The 19,448-nt window shown below is 40.6% G+C and overlaps 1 protein-coding gene across 3 annotated transcripts; it reads left to right on the forward strand.

Moving 5' to 3' along the window:
* Nucleotides 1-512: 512 nt before the first annotated feature.
* keap1b (kelch-like ECH-associated protein 1b) lies at nt 513-18,471 on the forward strand. Of its 3 annotated transcripts, none has more exons than XM_008415319.3 (7): nt 513-618; nt 4,180-5,190; nt 8,947-9,192; nt 10,227-10,903; nt 12,819-13,024; nt 14,737-14,913; nt 15,603-18,471. In XM_008415319.3, exons 2-7 carry the CDS (start codon nt 4,885-4,887, stop codon nt 15,830-15,832), a joined length of 1,842 nt encoding a protein of 613 aa, XP_008413541.1. In that variant the 5' UTR covers nt 513-618; nt 4,180-4,884; the 3' UTR covers nt 15,833-18,471. The 3 variants fall into 3 exon arrangements, with proteins under 3 accessions (XP_008413541.1, XP_008413531.1, XP_008413558.1); XM_008415309.2 differs by lacking the exon at nt 513-618 and adding an exon at nt 1,037-1,164; XM_008415336.3 differs by lacking the exon at nt 513-618 and adding an exon at nt 1,195-1,561.
* The last annotated feature ends 977 nt before the right edge of the window (nt 18,472-19,448 follow it).

Below are 19,448 nucleotides of genomic sequence, written 5' to 3' on the forward strand. Positions count from 1 at the left end.
AAAGGGGCTTTTAAATCAAACTGAGCTCAACAGAATTAAGCTACATTAAGACATACATAGATTTGCAAGACCCTGCAGTTTTCCCCATGTGTTGTGACCTAAAGACATTGTTGTCTAGAAACTTGGCTCTGTTACAATGAAGCACCTTTGTTTTGATATGATTTGCACCAGCGCAGATGTTCTCCCAGATGTTGACTGTATCCACCGGAAAAGGTCTGCTGATAGAGGTCAAGCAGTCAGGACTTCCTTCCTGCTGTTGAAATCATACAATAAACTGCGTTGGTCGGTAAAAGCCGTAGGTCATTTGTCAGTGTTGACAAGGGACACATGCTTAGTTCACTGAGACATCTAACGTGACACACCTCATGTTAGAGCAGCAACTCGTCGGACCTATAAACTCTAAATGTTAAGCTTTGGCGCCACCTATTGCTTGAAAAGGAAATGTTGCTCCACGAGACCTTATTGACCTGAACTAGATTATATATTTTGAAAGAGGGACAAACAGACGCGTCAGCACCAGCCTGGGGCAAGCTGGCTTCTTTCATGCTGCGGCACTGTGTGGGAGATGTTCACAAACATATTTACTGTGAAGAAAAACACCTGAGAGGCAAGTTTGAGGTAAACAATTCTTACATAACAGAAGCAGTGTGTGTGTTATGGAATTAGATATTTATTTAAAATATTGTTTAGTTGGGTTATTGGCGCAATTAATTTCTTGTTAGAACTGCAGAGTTTGCTTTGCTATAAATTTGCTATATAAATTTGTTTTTCATTGTTAATTTTCTTGAATCAACCAATAACTGTGTGTTTTCTACAACTGGATGGGATTCCATCAACTCCCAAATCTCTGTACTGCGGAGTTTATTTTACATTGAACAGTAAAGTTGAATGGGCTGCATGTCTTGGCACTGCTTATAGTTCTGGCTTGCTTTTCCGTCATTCTGAGAATTCCTTCACAATAAAAGCCCCCGGGGTCGTGACGCGCTCGCTCTCCTTTACACGTTAACGGAGGCGGTCCTCGCGCGCTGGGGGAAGCTTTTATTATGAAGGCCCACGGGAGGCTCGGCACAATGCTTAGTCACGGTGAGTTACAGCTTCCCCACCCCTCCTCCTTCCTATGTGGCCACATATCGGTACCATGATGGAGGAATTGAGCCAGACTCCGTGAGTTTCCTTTCTTTCTGAGAAATATATCGTCTCAGTGACAGTTGATACTTTTATGGACCGCTTTGATAAACGAGCAGGTGGTTCGTAGCATAAATAGTTTGAGGCATGGTTTTGTTAGCATGTTTGTGCGGCTGTTGTCGCCTTACAGCCGTCTATTATTAGGGTCCTGCTGTCAGCTCTATTTCCCATTTTCTTTAATTTATTGTCCGTGATGTCGCGTTTTATCGCGACACTGGCGTCCCTTACAAACTCCCCGCCGACTGTGTCGCGCCTGTTTCGGGTTTTCCACGCCAGCTCCCTGTGATATTTGGTGAAAACAAACCAGGAGATGGTGACCTTTTTCAGTGCCAGGAGCGAAGCGGGGGTGAACGGCGATCTGTGTGAAGGAGGGCAGGTAGATGGCGCGGAAATCTAATTCCGTTCGGGCTTATGTAAGGACTAGCTCCACTTCTGGGTCATGTTTTGGTACATCCAGTTCCACTGTTGGCTCGGGGAGAACTTCACGATGAGTCACTGAGCGGGGACGCTCTTCTGTGGGTTATACAATGCTCAGTCGTGTGCGTTTGTTTCTCTTTCGACTCGTCACTATAAGCTCAAGAGAAACCCAGGTGGTGGGTCGTTTCCTGCTGAAATGCACTCGTTTGATTCAGCTTTGCAGGGTCTATGGGGTCAAAGTTGAAACTTATGATCAAAACACATTTAGTTATGGACTTTGACTCTGTCATTCCTACGGAACAAAATGCTTTAATCTAGTCTCCAAGAGTGTAACAGGGTTGCTTTGTGTTTAGTATCATCCAGCTTCCGATCAGCTCTGACCAACATCCTGGTTCCTGCTGATGTAAATAAACCCCACAGCATGATGCTGCCAGCACCACCATGCTTCAGCATTTCGCAGCTCAAGCGCTGAAGTGCTTTTATGGCTTTTAGTTCACAGCTCGTCTGGGTCACTGATGTTGCCTCCTGCTGTCAACTCTGTTTACATTGTGTTGGAGAAGACCTTTTATTTATGCAGATATATTAAGCCTGTCACAATAACGCATTTTGTTAGACAATAAATTTTCCCAGAAGTTATCAGGTTAAGTTAACAATGTTGCTGTTTTGAGTCCAATTTCAAGTAACGTAATAAGACAAATACGCACTCTCACAGATCATTTTTACACTGGAACTGGAGGACATTTTAAATATCCAAAATAAATAAAGAAAACGCCTGAAATAACATATTAAGTGGATTCTTAAGTCAAAATTGGCCTTAAAAATAATTGAGACCAGTTCACCAGGTCGAAGCACTTTGTTGTCCAGTCTCTCATTGGAAGAGACACTCGAGAAAAACAATTGCTTATTGTGTTAGGCTTAACAGTGATCAAAATTTCTAACCTGTTAAAGTTGGAGATTGATTTGTTCATCAAGCCTGTCTGAAACTGCAAATGGAGACTTTGCATATTAAACTTTAAAAATTCTCTGCTTGCTTCACTCTAATTGGATTGTTCTGATAAGACTAATTTTCTCTTAGTAAAACTGAGGTAAAATATTTGTAGCTTGTACTTTTCCCTTGTGAAACTATTAGTAAAGCATGAGAGATTGTCAGCAGATCCAGGGTCATGCATGAGAAGCCCATTTGTCATTCAGAAGTTTTTGTGAATTGCACACAGGGAGACAGAGCGAGGCAGCAGGAGTTGAGCAATATGTTCTGCTCTGAAAATGTTTTACTCAGAACTTTGCAGGGGGAAAAGCTCTGCGGTAAATCTGAATCACAACACGCTTCATATTACAGCGGACTAACTGGCTGACTAACTTATGACAGACCCTGCGTTGACCTTGCCGCATGTCATTAATTGTTGACAGCACAAGCTGCTCAGAGAAAACGAGCTGATCTGTGATAAGTGCATAGACATGCAGCTTATGGGTGCCTGTATGCAACGTAGCCGTGTTGTGTAACTGAACTCTCACTGCCTCATTGTTGCTTTGATTCTTCCTTTTCAGCGATCACCAGACTGTTACTGTTAGTTCACTATTGCATGCAGGTCCTGTTCTGAAAGGAAGAAGTTAGAATCACAGTGGCGATTATTTAAATTAATCTCTTCACAGCTCAAACCCTCGCCTGTTAACTTCCACGCATTTCATTTTTCATTCACGTTTAAAGCTGATTTCACCCAACGTTTTCCACCCAACCAATCAGCAGGGTAAAACCACTACCATATTGTTACAGTGTGTGAATTAAGCTTTGTTGGGGTTGTTAAACGTCCTTTCAGACATCATTGTGGTTGTGTTTTTGTGCGAAACGTTCCTTCTGTCTCAGCCCCAGATAGACGGGTCACAGGACAGAGTAAAAATCGAGTCATGCTGACCAGCTGGACTCAAGCCCAGTTTAACCCGTGCAGGACTCCCCTCTTCCCCCTCATACTCTGTTTGCAGTCATAGCCCTGATTATCACAGCTGGATGGTTTTGTTTCCAATTAATGTTTTTCTTTTCTTTTTTTTTATTGTTGTGTTGGTGCTTGAGTCAGTGGGTGAATCCAGTTATTTATAAACTTTGTGATTGTTTTAGGACAGACTTATTAATTATGAATTAAGGTCTGTGTTTACACAAAGTTTGTCACAGAAATATCATCCTAAATCTTTGAATCTTTCCTGATTTTGTCATGTTTAGTTTACTGACACTTGATGTGATAGCTCGTCACAAAGTAGGTAAAAATATGTCAAGCACAGTCAGAGTGAATAGTAAATTGCTATGAACATAATTTTTCACGTCTTTTCACTCATTATAAAGTGGAATTAGGTTTACAGTTTTATAACATAGCCATGCGACGAAGCCCCTTAGAGAACAGCTGGATTTAAAGTGACATTATCAATTAGGTGATCTCTAAAGGCAACTGTTTGTCTTCATTTTCTTTTGGGTGTCACAGTTAACGGGGCTGGATTTGAAAGCATGTCACACTTGTCCAATTTTTTTCATATGAATGAATTAGAAATTCTCCACTCATCAGTTTAAATCTCGTCTTCTTCTCTTCTCAGTTGAATTCCAGAGTTGGCAACTCCAAGGAAAAGCAGCGCTGTCAGCTGTCCCCACTCGGGTCCAAGGGACACCAAGTGACACGTGTAACACATTTGGCATCTGACCCATTTGTTGCTGTTCAGGGTCAACAACCTTCTAACTGCCTAATCTCAATATCTGCCTCGTCTTCTCTCAGCCAAGTGTTAATATCTTGTTTTTTATATATATTGTATATATATTTTTCCCTTTGAAAGTGGGCTGCCACCTCCTTTTTTTTGCCTTTAAGGAATGACTAAGAAGTTTATAATGAGCTCAGTGAGAAGTGGAAAGAAAAGCATCGGTGCAGCCAAAACTAACAGTTGAACTGAACGGGATCACTCTGAGTCATAGTACCAAGTTATCTGCAAAGTTACCAGAAGAATTCTTCATTTGAAAAACTTTTACCATGTTTGAGCTCTGCATAACCCCATATCTAGCACCGAGGAAAAACTTGGATCCAAATATCGTGATGACTTAATGAACAATTGAAAGACTTTTCTCTGGGGGAAACAAGAGAAAATCAGGCAAATCTGGTCCCGTTTTCTGTCGTCGCCATCTCGCCCCCTGCCTTTTAAATCCTTCCTTTATTTTTACCCGTGTCTGCATGAGGTGCAGGGATGCCGCATCACGTCGACCGCAGTTCATGAGAGAGAGGTTTACGGTGGAGCAGAGTGGGAAGACAGGAAATGACAGAGTGCCTGACAGAATGCAAGGCGCTGGTGACTCCATCCACGCGCAACGGTCACAGCGTCTTCAGCTACACATTGGAGAGCCACACCTCGGCCGCCTTCGCCATCATGAACGAGCTGCGCCTGGAGAAGCAGCTGTGCGACGTCACCCTGCGCGTGCACTACAAGGACCTGGAGGCGGTGGACTTCGTGGCTCACAAGGTGGTGCTGGCCTCGTCGTCGCCCGTCTTCCGCGCCATGTTCACCAACGGCCTGAAGGAGTGCGGCATGGAGCTGGTCCCCATTGAAGGGATTCATCCCAGAGTAAGCCAGAGTTTAATAACACTGCTCTCTGTTTTAGCATTAACCGGTCACATTTACAGTAGCAACATTGGGGTTTTATGATGAATGCTGTGGTAAAAGCACATCAACTATCCCACTTAGTTGGTTTGACTCTGAGGTGAATTGCATGTGAATTGTCTCTCTTGATTGATCTACAGATGACATCAGATGGTAAAACTGTGTGTCACACAGAGGTTATTCTATAGAAAGAATGTAAGTCTGATCAAATGTGGTAAACATAGAAGCTAAAAAGTAAAAAGTCAGCTTTTGTTTCACCTAGAAGTATGCTTAGTTAGCATTGCATAAGTCTTATCTGAATGAGTCATAAAACCACTTGAACTTTTCCTCATTTTGTCACATAAGGTCCACAAACCTCAGTGTACTTTATGTGATAGACCAATGCAAAGTAGTAAATAGTTTTGAGCAAAATGATTTCAATGCTTTTTACAATTAAAAATCTTAAAAGTGCAGAGTGCATTTGTATTCAGCCATCATACACCAATCCTTTGGAGAACCATCTTTCACTACAGCTACAGTAGCAGGTCTTTGGGGTATGTCTGTGCCAGTTTTGCATCTCTGTAGGTGGAAATATTTGCCTGTTCTTCTGTGGAAAACATCTGTTAACAGATCAGTTTTTGCTCTTTTACTTGGTCTTCACAAGGCTGTTTAAACCCAGAACAGCTGGATTTGTACTGAGATCTAATTACTCTATTTACCACCCAGCAGAGGTCTAAAAGAAATAGGTTACTCTTGAGTTTATTTACGGGTATCTGATTACTGTGAGTTGCATGATGCACTGTTCAACACTTTTATTTGTAAAAATATAAAACTAGGGCTGATACTTTAACTTAATAATTTGGAAAATTACATACACAAGTTTCTGCAACAGACTGGCAACCTGTCCAGGGTGACCCCGCCTGTCGCCCGGAACGTTAGCTGGAGATAGGCACCAGCAACCCTCCCGACCCCACCAAGGGACGAAGGTGTAAAGAAAATGGATGGATGGATGGATGGATGGATGGATGGATGGATGGATGGATGGATGGATGGATGGATGGATGGATGGACATGCACAAGTTTTAATGCAATTAATGGCTTTTTTTATTTATTTATTTTTCCATACAAAGGTTGCAGACAGAACTTTTGTATCCACATGTTTCTAGTCACCCTTAAATCTGACACACAAGCAGCATCCACAAACACAAAACTTATTTTCTGGCCCAAAAACAAATTCATTTGTGCTTAAAATAAACCCAATCTGATAGGACACTGGAAAAGACTACTGTTGTGCTAAAATTAATTGGCTTACCGCAGAAGCTACTCAAACCCATAGGGTAGGAAGCGGCGGGAACATGTACCCCCCCCCCCCCTCACCCCTCCCAATATTGGAGAGAGCCACATTTGTCCTCCCCCCCAATAATTTCACCGCAGTTGGGAAGAATTTAAAAATCTTCCACTCGCGTGCTTTTATTTTGAAGGCGCACAACAGCGCATTCAAGAGGACGCTTCCTCCCCCTCCCCCCTCTGAAAGGCTCAGAGTAAAGGCAGCAGCAGACGGAGTCAGAGAAACTAACGTCTTGTTGTCAGTTAACTTTCATACATAGAACTAAATCTTTTTTGTTTAGCCGTTTTAAGTCTGGAATAGTCACATGTCCAAAATTTTACTGCTAACTTTGTTTAAAAGTTAGCTAGTCTAGTCACAATGAATGAGACTGAAACAGCAGCGAAATGAGCCTTTTTATTATTTAAAGTGAGCAACACCTGATCATACTAGCCACTTAACATGTATTTATATTGTATTGTATTATATTATTTAGGTATTTAGGAGAACAGCAGTGCTAGAATGACGTTGAAGAAAGGTGAAGAAGCTCTGGTGAGATCTTCATTTAGTTTATTGAAATATGTATTAACTGTTTTTAATTTTTAAATAAACAATTTTATTAGAGGAGCAGATCAGGGAAGACATAGGAGAGCCAGGTGGAGTTTCAGAGTGTGAAGATATAAAAATTATATTGATTACAATAAAACCAGAAAGGAGAACAGGTGAAGGCTGATGTCAGGTTGATTCCTTTCAACGTTTCAATATTTTTTTCATTATTTCCAAACTATAAGGGTAATGGTTAGGAGACAATAAGAAAAGTGCTTGAGGAGAGGTTTAAAAATAAATTAGTGAAAATTTTTGCTACACAGTAAATAGAGTTGAGATGTGTAATAATGTATGCGTCTGAAAATTAAGTTGTTTAAATTCTCATTCTGTATGATAAAAACATACTTTTTATATTTACATTTACATTACTGTAGTGTCTGTCGTAAATATATGAATCCATTCAGGAACATCAGGCTGCAGAGAGTCAGAGGAAGGCAGAGACAGAAACGCATATCTGTAGATATTTTAGTTAAATGTTTGCGGCTGAAAATGACAGGGAAAATAAACATTTAGACTTTTTGCCTCAGTGTTTTTTATGGCTCATGTTTGGTAAGTTACTGAATGCAGGGCTGGAAAGTGAGACTGAGTTAACAGTGAGGAGCTAAGGTGTCTGTTAGACGCGAAAAGTATCATTTTTATTTATTTTGTAGATCAAACTGTTGCACTGATGTAGAGAGTTGTTCAAGAAGAACTAAACCTGTTTTTTGGATTTTATTTTTGTTGTTCATACTGCTGTATTGAGTTTAAAACTGCCAAGTCCTATTTTATGAGCTGTTTTCTACTTTGGTTTTAGAAATGGGTAGAACCTGTTCAATTACCAGTCAATTTATATCAATGCATTTTGACCAATTAAATATATCAGAATCTGTTAGCCTGTGTTTGCTACCAGGGTGTGTAGCTTGCTAGTTGTGAGGCAAATGCTAAAGTGAGCGTTCATCCTTGAATTATGGTCATTATACTATGCATAATTTTAATCTGATTATTGGATTGTAAATAGTAACATGTTGGAATACGTGTTACTGAAACAAGGGTCAGATTAGAGTAACGCATTACTGATGTGTTGATGGCATAATTGTTTGATATTTCTGCTCAAGCTAGTTACTGATCTGTCAGGTTTCCGATATGCGTCCCCCCCAATGACAGACTCGTTCCTACGCCCTTGCTTGAACTTGAAATACAATCTCAATGCAAAACATGTTGCAGCAAGCACTGACGTCCCCAACGCTAATGTCAATTTCCGCATTTCAAAAGAAGTGTATTTTCAAAGAAATTACTGGAAAGCTGCATGGTCATAACAACATTTTTACCCATTAACCTATACAACAAATTTAAAAGCAATAAATATTTTTGTTGTTGAACTTGTATATCTATTTATTCAATAAATAAAACTTTTTTTTAATTGAAAACATTGCTTATTTTGTTGAACACATAGGTTTCTATTAGAATCTTATTGCAATTATTATTTACAGACCCTGAAATTAACTCTGAACTTTTAATCAACTCCCACCACAAATAAAAACATGTATCAATTTTCTTCTGAATCACATTTCCACACTATTTGTGTGGGGCTGTCACAAAAGGAATCCAAATAAAAATATTAGAAGTTTATGGTTGCAGAGTTCAGTGGGTGAGAATAGTTTTTTTCGAGGCACTGTACATGTGATGGCTCACATACAAACAAGGGCACTATGTGTGACTCATCAAAGCTAATCTCTGTTCCCCATTGGCAGAAATTAAAAAATTTAAGCAGCTTTGTTTTTAATTTTTTTTTCCCCTTCTTTGACCCTAACCCTACCCCACTTCCCGCTCAGGTTATGGACCGATTGATTGAGTTTGCCTACACTGCCAGCATCTCTGTGGGGGAGAAGTGCGTCATCCATGTGATGAACGGTGCCGTCATGTATCAGATAGACAGTGTGGTCAAGGCCTGCTGCGACTTCCTCGTCCAGCAGCTCGACCCCAGCAACGCCATCGGCATCGCCAGCTTTGCTGAGCAGATCAGTTGCACGGAGCTCCACCAGAAGGCCAGAGAATACATCTACATGAACTTCAGCCAGGTACGGCCATATTTCAGAAACAAAACCAAGGAGGTTCCCTTTCGGAACTGAAACATAGATGAAATGAAGAACTGCTGAAGTTAAAGTTTAATACCTCTACTTAGGATAAGCTTCGTACTGAAGCGGTGGAAGTGCTGGGTGGTAAACAAGTTCGTACAGCTTTCAGTTTGTCGATAGTTTCTGTTTGAGTGCCTGCACACCTGCATGTTCTGAGAACGCAGTGAGTCATGATTTTTTCCTAACAGGGTTTACTTGAGGTTGGAGCACCACTTACTGCAAAAGATCTGTTTACGCTTGGAAATAAAGGAAATAAGAATGCACTTTAAGCTGCATTTACACCAGACCTGTTGACTCTGCTTTAATCAAACACTAGATCATTTTCCTAGAAAGTTCAACTCGTTTGGAGTCAAACTGTGACGCAGACCTAAAAGAGCCAACTCTGGTCCACCTACAAACTTAAGTCTAAGTTCAGTTTAAGTGAACTCTGGTGCGGTTCGAATGCTTATGTGGATCGAAGACCACTCCAAAAGCACTAAGCAAACTGTGGCGCACAGCATTTTGGGCAAATAGAACAAAAACAAATGCGAGAGTCTTAAAACTAGAGGGTGAAATGGCTCGTGGTCTTTTACCAAAGGGAAATTCTACAACTGCTAAAATCTGCCAATACTCCTTTTTTGTTTACATTTTGTGAAGAAGGAAGTTGCGTCAGTTTCTTGTTCGGAGGTTTTTGTGACGTTTTCTTCAGTGGTTCTTGGTGCAGCGCCACCACAGGCGAGGGTGTTTTGTTTCGGGTTCGTCAAACATGGCTCCCACTCGAACTAAGTCTACCGGACTATCGGGTGTGAAAACAGTCTTGGTGTTTGTTCAGAGATGCAGCTCATGTTTCAGCGATCTTTGCATTGCTTTGTGTCTGATTTGCCAAAGGCAATGAGGTGTCATGAAAGAATACTTCATCAAGTCAGTACTTAAATTACAAAGACATTCCTGCAAGCACTGGTATGACAAAAATAATGTATTTCCACTTCCTCTCCCAGGTTGCAACCCAGGAGGAGTTTTTCAACTTGTCCCAGTGCCAGCTGGTCAACCTCATCAGCCGCGATGAGCTCAACGTGCGCTGCGAGTCCGAGGTCTTCCAGGCGTGCGTGGCCTGGGTGCGCTACGACCAGGAGAACCGGCGACCGTACGTCCAGGCCTTACTCCAGGCTGTCCGCTGCCATTCCCTCACTCCCAACTTCCTGCAGGCGCAGCTCCAGTCTTTGGACTGGGACCCTCAGTGTAAAGACTACTTGGCTCAGATCTTCCAGGACCTCACACTCCACAAACCCACCAAAGCCGTCCCTTGCCGAACTCCCAAGGTACCGCAGCTCATCTACACCGCAGGGGGATATTTCCGCCAGTCTCTGAGCTACCTGGAGGCCTACAACCCCTGTACAGGTGCCTGGCTGAGGCTGGCCGACCTGCAGGTTCCCCGCAGTGGGCTGGCAGCCTGCGTCATCAGTGGACTCTTCTACGCCGTCGGCGGCAGAAACAACGCACCTGACGGGAACATGGACTCCAACGCGTTGGACTGCTACAACCCTATGAACAACTGCTGGCACCCGTGTGCACCAATGAGCGTTCCAAGGAACCGAATTGGGGTCGGTGTCATCGATGGCATGATTTATGCGGTTGGCGGTTCACATGGGTGCATCCATCACAACAGCGTGGAAAGGTGAGTAAACTGAATTTGGCCAATTGAAGTTGATACCAACAGGTGCAATTTGCTTTACAAGTGTGTTTTGATGTGAAGCTTCTTGACCCAATGGGATTTAATGTCATTATGTTTGAGTTTCTGTGGATTGCTTCTGCCCAGAAGCTGATATTTATAGCATGGACTTATGTTTTTGGTATGTAGTCCGCATACATACTAACCGTAAGTAAAAGAAACTTCCTGGAATTTTTCTGGTGATGTTTCACTTCCTGTAATCTTTTTTTATTTGCTCAAGGCTATTTATATGTCTTACTTCTGCAACACTGAATAGTGTTGTTACGAATATTCTTTAATGCAGTATTTTGCAAGTTGACACATTATTTAAAAAGAAAAAAAAAAAGAGTAATGTTGTTTTTCTCAATTTCTTCGCTTGAGGCAAAACATCTGCACTGAGATTACATTACCAGAGCCAGAAAAACCCAGCCAAAATCCTGTCCTGCAGACATTACTCCAGCCTTTTGATAAAAAGCCTTTCAAAATTACTCGCCTGAGCATTTTCACACAGTGTCACATTACAGATTACAGTTACACACTCGTGTTTATTTATGGGAATTTTATATGACAGAGGAACATAGAGTATCATGTAATTATTAAATAGAAAAGAATGTTACATGGTGCTGAATAAACAGAGCAGTCATGAAAGGCAACCTGCTAAAAGCTGCAGCGTAGGGCTGCGTCATATTAGGAATACATGTGACATGCCATAATTTTGGTGAATGTCACATTAACGATATATTTTCCATTAAATAATCAAACAGCAAGTTGACTGTCCAGCTGCTGGAAAGATTTTATTGAAAACATTGCTTTTTGGCTGTTCCCTCAACATAGCAATAACTAAGTTGTTTCCTAATACATTTACCACCTCTTCACCGCTGGAAACTTTAAAGTTTCATTAAACAACAAGTATCACTGAATGCATTACAGGAGTAGAGTTCTCAAATGTATGGTACTAAAACTATCCGATATCTATGATTGTAGATTAGTCAGTTCTTCACAATAATACATTTATTATAACTTACCTATAAGCAAGACAGTGTAAACACAGAGCCAGAGCTATAATGGAATAGTTTACAACAAAGTATATACGTTTTGTAATTTGCAAAAAGTGTGCATATATTTTTTGCTGGTCTATCACATAAAATCCCAACAAAAAAGAAAAAAAGTCTGTGGTTGTAACTTGATGTGGTATAAAAAAATTCATGTGCATGACTAGATCTACAAGGCACTTTTGTTCCTAAATTTATTTCTGCTTCTCTCATGAACAATAGTTCAGTTTGTGAATGATACATTATGGCCAAAACAGAACTCAAACATTTAACTCAGTTTTGTCTCACAGTAAGTGTTTGTTGTAGTTATTTTAGCTGGAATGTGACCCAGAAGCAGCCATGGACATGTGGTACAATCTTTAACCTTGTTAAGTTAAATATTCAACAGTGGATTTCAAATATAGCTGCGTTTAAGGATGAAATAGATCCAAACTCTGGCAATAATCCAGACATAATTCACAGCAAGCCAGTATTTCTTTGAAAGAGGAACACGCCCAACCTGTGTTAATTGCTAGGTAGTGACATTTGCAGAACAAACATGTTCATTGCACTGCCAGTGTTGGGGGAAAGGAATATGTGCCAAAAAAGATACACATTCTGCTTCATCTTCATTCTTTACATTAAATTGTTAGGAGGAAAGAATAATTACGTCTTAGAATTTTGAGCTCATTTCTGAGAATGAGCAGAAAACTATATATAAAAATTGCACTGGAATTTCAATAGTTTACTGAAATAAAGTATGTTTACTTTTTGTGGCTTCTCAGAAGTCTCAGTGCACAAACAGTTTGCCCGAGTTACAACGGCAACACCAAACAGTCATCTGTTCACAGGTATGATCCGGAGCGGGACCAGTGGCAGCTGGTGGCCCCAATGTTAACGCGGCGTATTGGTGTGGGTGTCGCCGTAATCAACCGACTGCTTTACGCCGTCGGGGGTTTCGACGGCGCAAACCGGCTCAGCTCCTGTGAGTGCTACTACCCAGAGAAGGACGAGTGGAGGACCATGGCCCCCATGAACACTGTGCGGTCTGGAGCTGGTAAGGAAGGAGGAGGAGGAGGAGGAGGAGGGAAAAAACTGCTTTGTAACGATAAACTCTGTGAACTGAGAGTCTGGAAAGCTACTCAACTGGTTGTGCAATTTTCCCCACTTTGTTTTTAAAGTCTAGAAACATCTGCCCGTCCAGCACCTTTGGTCTATGAACATGAACATGAGTGGGGTGTTTGATTCAGACCAGAATGAGGCTGGTGATGCAGGACATTAAACTTTCCTGTCAGACTAAGTTCCTTCTTGAAATGTATTTTTAGTTTGAAGTCAGTCCAGTTCAGTGTCACCTCTGCTTTGTGCTCTGCTTTGAGCAGTGGAAACTGGCTGTGTCCATTCCTACTTGGCCTAGCATCACTTTTGAGTTTCATGAAGAATCCCCTAGAGATGTGCCGATCAAGTTTTTTCCTGCCGATACCGATCACATAATTATTTTATTTTTTTTATCATAAACACTACCGGTTACATTATGTGGAAAAAGGAACCATGAATTCACCTTAATTTAGACAAAAACTTGTTTTTAATAACTTTTTTCAAGAAGAAAACTAAACAAAACAGGCATTCTGCAAATTGTACTGCTATCGGTAATACTATCTTTAACAGACTGAAAACATATGAAGGCTCTGAAGAGGTTTAATAATGCAAAGAGCTAAAATAAAACCTCTCAACATTGCCAAAAAAATTCAAGTATAAAACATTCAAAGGGAAATACAGGTTCCATTACAATAAACAATCCAGAGTTACTGAATAAAAACTTCCTGATAGCATGGTGGCTAGCTGATTACTGCTATTTCTGAGTGGCTGTTTCTGACTGAGTGGAGTAATTATGCAGAACAAAGAGGAGATTGATTATTTTTTCAGAGATTATGTCTCATGTTAGGACAGCGAAAGTTTTAATATGTATGTAAAATGTATTTTTTTTTTGGTTAGATGCTGCAGCTTTAAGCAGAGGTTCGGTGTGAGAGTCACTACCAGGTGGAGCAGAAGCGGCGCTCCGTCTGTGAAATATTACTACCTGTAGCGCGTAGCAGCGGTTCAACAGCGAGAGCAGAACCAGCGTCTTACATCGCAGCTCGAAGACTTAAATAATTTTGCGGGTTATTTGTTTAGCTTTCTGACCGTCATGCTAATAATCCGGGTGAGTGTTTGTAGCTGTGCGCTGCTTTACCTGATATCTGATCCTCCATGTCTTTTTTACTGCAGTGAGCCTCGGTGTAGCCAAACTCCCGTCAAGTATGGCATTGTTTTATGTCGTATTAACTTTGTTGTGTTGATGCATTTTGACCTGCTTCAATTTTCAGCCGCAACATGCAAACTTCCCCATTCACTTAGTGCGATATAGTTTCACATCGCTTAGGATTTGTTGCTGTGAGGAAAAGGGAGACCAGCTGCACAGGCAGGCTGCGAAATGAGATGCAGGTGATCGGTATCAGCAACAAAAGCCAATGATCGCCGGTCACTAATCATGTACTTTTTCACGAAAATCGGCCGATTATGATCGGTGACCGATTGATCGGCACACCTCTAGAATCCACAAGTTATCTACTGAACTTATACCTTTAAAAAACAGATTTTAACATGCAGTACGTTGAGATGATTTACCTTTCATATAAAAGTGAAGTATAAACAACACTATTTGACTGTTTATATTTTTAAATAATGTAATTTAAATTGATAAGAAACTATCTTTTTCTTTTTCTCTTTTAGGTGTGTGTGCGCTGGGTAATCAAATTTTTGTGATGGGTGGATACGACGGCACCAACCAGCTGAACACAGTGGAGCGCCACGACGTGGAAACGGATACGTGGAGCTCTGCCGCCTCCATGAGGCACAGGCGCAGTGCGCTGGGAGTCACTGCTTTACATGGACGTATTTATGTGTTAGGTGAGTTGAGGCGTGACCAAAAATTAATATCAGCTTGGAGCATATTATAGAAATAACATTGTAGAGGCAATAATTATCATTTTTGATATTTTAAAAATTTTGTTTACATGGACCGTGACTCCTTAAAATGTGAGAAAAACTTTAACAGAATCATCCATAACGTTGTTGGATATTACAATATAGCCTTAAGAAAGTAGTGCGTAACTGTGAAGTAGAAGCAAAAAGAAATAAATAAATATTCTTTTAATCTGGAGAGAGGTGGGTATATTTGTAGACAATCTTTGTAGGGCAATTGTTGAGCTCCATCAGGCTTACAATAAACTGTGACCATCTTTGCTGTCCTGGCAAAAGAGAAGCTTCCCTGCGGCATGATCCGGTCATCACCGTGTTTCACAGTGCATTAAGGCGATCTGCCAATTTAATTTTACTGAACCAATCCTCCAAAATTAAGGACGCACCTGATTACACTTAATATGGTGCGTCCTTAAATTTGGAGTAAAGGGAGAATAATATGAATGAATGCCACAGCTAAAGTCACAATAAAATAGATTAAACTTGTGGTTGTTAGGTGAAAACATTGGAAAAAGTAAAAAAAAAAAGAAAAGTGTTTTGGTCTAAAGTATTACACACTAGAGTCTTAAACCATTTTGTAATAAACTCAAACTAAAACACCAACATCATCTTTACAGGAGGCTACGACGGCAACACTTTCCTGGACAGTGTGGAGAGCTATGACCCAGAGACAGACAGCTGGTCGGAGGTCACCCACATGACATCGGGGCGAAGCGGCGTGGGCGTGGCCGTCACCATGGAGCCGTGCCAAAAGGGTCTGTCTCGGAGTCAGAAGACTGAGAGCTTCGAAGGCTCGATCGTCCAGTCCGTCAGCTCCAATTTTAGCCAGTGTGAACCGTTTAGCTAAGGCAAATGAATGTTTTCACACGCCCTCATATGTTGTTGAGCCGCCCTAATGTTTAGCTCTGCTCTTTATAAAGTAAGGGCAGACGTGTGCGGAACACCACATCCTGCCTCATTGACTTTAGGTGTTTAAAGATGAACCAACACGAGTCGTATCTTATTGTCCGTGCGCTGCTGATTCTCTTCTGTAAGGTGGAAATTAGCAGCACTGAGCACATGACCCCTCAGTGCATCTGTTCTACAACCAACAGGCCATGTTCAACCAGAAAAGGGCTGCAAATTGAAATGTATTTTATTGGCTCAAACACTCATCAGGTCATTTTTTAATTGATTGAATCTGATAGTGAAACTACAATAGGACTAAAAGTAGCAGGCAGTAGTATTTAAAGTGCCATTACAGTGCCTGGGGGGGGCTTTATTATTACTATTGTCAGTATAATGTGTCCTTGGAAAGGAGCATACCTCTAAACATAAAGTCCATGCATGACAATGGACCTCATGCAAGAATGTTTTAAAGCTTTCCACAAAACATTTATGACTTTTTTCATTCCCAATATTTGATTAAGAAGTTGCCGTTTCCAGACGGAAGTGCAAAATCTGCATCAAGTGTAGCAGAAACATTTGGATCAGATGGTGAAACATGGCAAACAGTAACTTCTATTGGTTTTGGTCTGCTGTAAAGGGTAAACAATTTTGTTTACTTGCTCCCCTGCTTGTAAAGATGTGTAAAAAGTATTTAATTAAATTCATGTTTTATTATAGCAACACATTAAAGATGTTCTAAAAACACAAAATTTGCATAAAAAAACACAGTACCATTTGCATAAAAACAGTACACATTAAGAATGTAATTTACACTGCAGAAACTCCCTGCAAAATAAGTAGCTAAAGAATATTTTAATCATTCTTTTTTAGGTTGATCTTAGTTTATAAAAACTTGTGATTATTAATTTGAGCTGTAACAAGGGCCCAAGTGTTTTAGTCGATACCAGTATAAGAATCCCCATATGTTTTGCCACCATTCCCAGAGAGCAGAGTAAAAAAAAAAAACACTCCTGAAACAATAATAAAGTTGAATTTCTTTTAAAATTGTTCAGTTTTTAGATTATGCCGTTGGAATAAAAGGAATTTATTCAAAAGCTTTTCACACATTTCTAATTTTGATGCCCCCATAATTTCCCTGTCTTTGTCTGCACAGTGGGACTAAGGAACCCCAGCTGTTCCTTAGCCATTAAATTCAGTTAATAAAAACAAGAAGCGGCGTCACCATAGGAACAGTTCAACATCACCAATATGATTCTCAATTTTTCTTTGCTGCCAGTTCAAACAGGAATCAAACATCAGCGCCTTAATAAAAGCGGGACAGTTGGATTAGACGGTTGGTATCGTATCTGGGAATACATCAACAGGCTACCAAACACCGTAAGTTACACTCATCTTGTTACAACGACGACCTTCAGGGGAAACCAGAATCCCGGCACTCACATAACTGTTACTTTGACACCTGCCTCCTGCCTGCTCACCTTTTACAGCCTAAATCACACATCGGCAGCACTTTCGCTTTTCCTCTCAAGGCCCTGCAACAACTGCTTTGAAATGATCATGAAATAAACTGACGCAATCCATGGATGCTGTTCCAGTCCTGGTTATGAGACTCTCCACTGAGCGGGCAGTTTCTGCGTGTGATGGCTAAAATGTGTAACGTAACCAGCTGGAGCTGTAATTGACACTATCCACTTTAGTTCTTATGTTTTTCCATGGAGCTGGTGGATTGTATAGTTTCTTTCCTTTTATGTAGCTGTAAATTCTCAGTTAATATCAACCTGGTGAATCTCACTCAGGAGAAGTTCTTGCATGAAGCCCATTGTCTCAGTTTGATGCTGGTTCAGAAAATTCAGGGCGGTGAAGAAACTACAGCAGCAAACGCGGCCTTTTCTCTGTCTAGCCACTGGCAGGGTGATAAAATGTGAAATTTCAGAGAGGACTCGGAAACGATTGTTGCGTAAACCTTGATTAGATTCAAAAGCAAGTCTTGACATTGATTTGGGAAAAACAGGAAGGAAAAAAAACTTAGCATTTTGAAAGCCTGGATTCAAACATTTTGCTGAATGTGTTTTTATATGTTGAAACCAGAAACACTAACCACTTACAGGACTGAAAAACCTCCTCTGCAGACATCACAAACAGAAGCGCCTATGTTTGAGCACTGCTGTGGACCTGTTGTATACTGATGACAAGGACTTGCTCCAAGAAGCGTATTTGTAACAGCCATCTAAGCTACGGACATTTTTTTTTTAGAAATGTTTTGTACATTGAAAATCTGAATCGCTTTGTACAGAATTCCAGAATTGATGTTTTTATTTATTTGTTCAGATCCTATTCTTTGATTTTCTGCTTGCTTTTCAACTGACATCAGCTTTGTATTAAATCAGACTCTTGATGTAGTATTTTGAATAACTAGCATGTATTGTAAATCAGTGGGGATGTCTGTTAGTGCTAAGTTTGGGTGTTTTAAAAAAAAATCTTCACATTGAAAAGGACTACTTTCTGTTGTCCACTCAGTAGTTTGAATTCAAACTAGAATATTCATCTGCTTTGTAAGTTTCTTTTTCTGCAAAAGCACCCATAAATATATTTCTTGTACTGCTGTGCTCCTTATTTGTCTTTTTTCCAGGTGCTTCAGATCACTTATACCACATAATACAAAGCTAATTATTTAAGAAGTTTACCAAAAATTACTCCAGAAAAGTTTGTGATGTATATGCTCTTAATTTTTTTGTTTTTTGTTTTTCGTTTTACAATTCAGATCCAAGACGCAATTCTGCAGTTTTCCAAGAAAAGTTAATGCTATATCACAACAAACATTAAAGGGGAGGAAACTTTTTTTTTTTTACTTATTTTGGTTGGTTAAAATGCTTAATTGAATTGATGTTTGCAATGCCAAATGTACATTTACGTTTAATGAAAACATCTGGCTGCACAGTGGCGCAGTTGGTAGAGCTGTTGCCTTGCAGCAAGAAGGTTCTGGGTTCAATTCCCAGCCCCGGTCTTTCTGCATGGAGTTTGCATGTTCTCCCTGTGCCTGTGTGGGTTTTCTCTGGGTATTCCGGTTTCCTTCCAAAGCCAAAAACATGACTGTCAGGTTAATTGGCCTCTCCAAATTGCCCCTAGGTGTGTGTGCATGGTTGTTTGTCCTGTGTGTCTGTGTTGCCCTGTGACAGACTGGCGACCTGTCCAGGGTGACCCTGCCTCTCGTCCGGAACGTTAGCTGGAGATGAGCACCAGCAACCCTCCCGACCCCACTGAGGGACAAGGGTGTAAAGAAAATGGATGGATGAAAACATCATCTGGAATGATGACTCCTAAATCCTTTTCTGACTTCAAAGTAGGATGAGTTTGAAGCAGCAGGAGACACTAGAGGGGGCCAAAGCTCTTTGAAACAGAGCCAACTTTTTTTTAATTTAAAGACTATTGTTGGAAAATAGGTTTTTATCTTCTATTTAATGTGACTTAGTCAATGTTCACTTGAACGCAGTGTGCTGTAAAATCGACCACCCATGATCGCTAGAAAAAAAAAGCTTCCTGCCCAAATCTGGCAGGTGGAAACTGTAGGCCATTAT

Source organism: Poecilia reticulata, chromosome 1 (assembly GCF_904066995.2).
Source record: "Poecilia reticulata chromosome 1, P_reticulata-male-v2, whole genome shotgun sequence".
Classification (NCBI taxonomy): domain Eukaryota; kingdom Metazoa; phylum Chordata; class Actinopteri; order Cyprinodontiformes; family Poeciliidae; genus Poecilia; species Poecilia reticulata.

Excerpts from the sequence above, each read along its gene's own strand:
- keap1b (XM_008415319.3), top strand. The coding sequence starts at position 4,885 with ATGACAGAGTGCCTGACAGAATGCAAGGCGCTGGTGACTCCATCCACG. Across the intron at positions 9,193-10,226 it reads TCTACATGAACTTCAGCCAG|GTTGCAACCCAGGAGGAGTT; the intron begins GTACGGCCATAT and ends TTCCTCTCCCAG. Across the intron at positions 14,914-15,602 it reads TGGACGTATTTATGTGTTAG|GAGGCTACGACGGCAACACT; the intron begins GTGAGTTGAGGC and ends TCATCTTTACAG.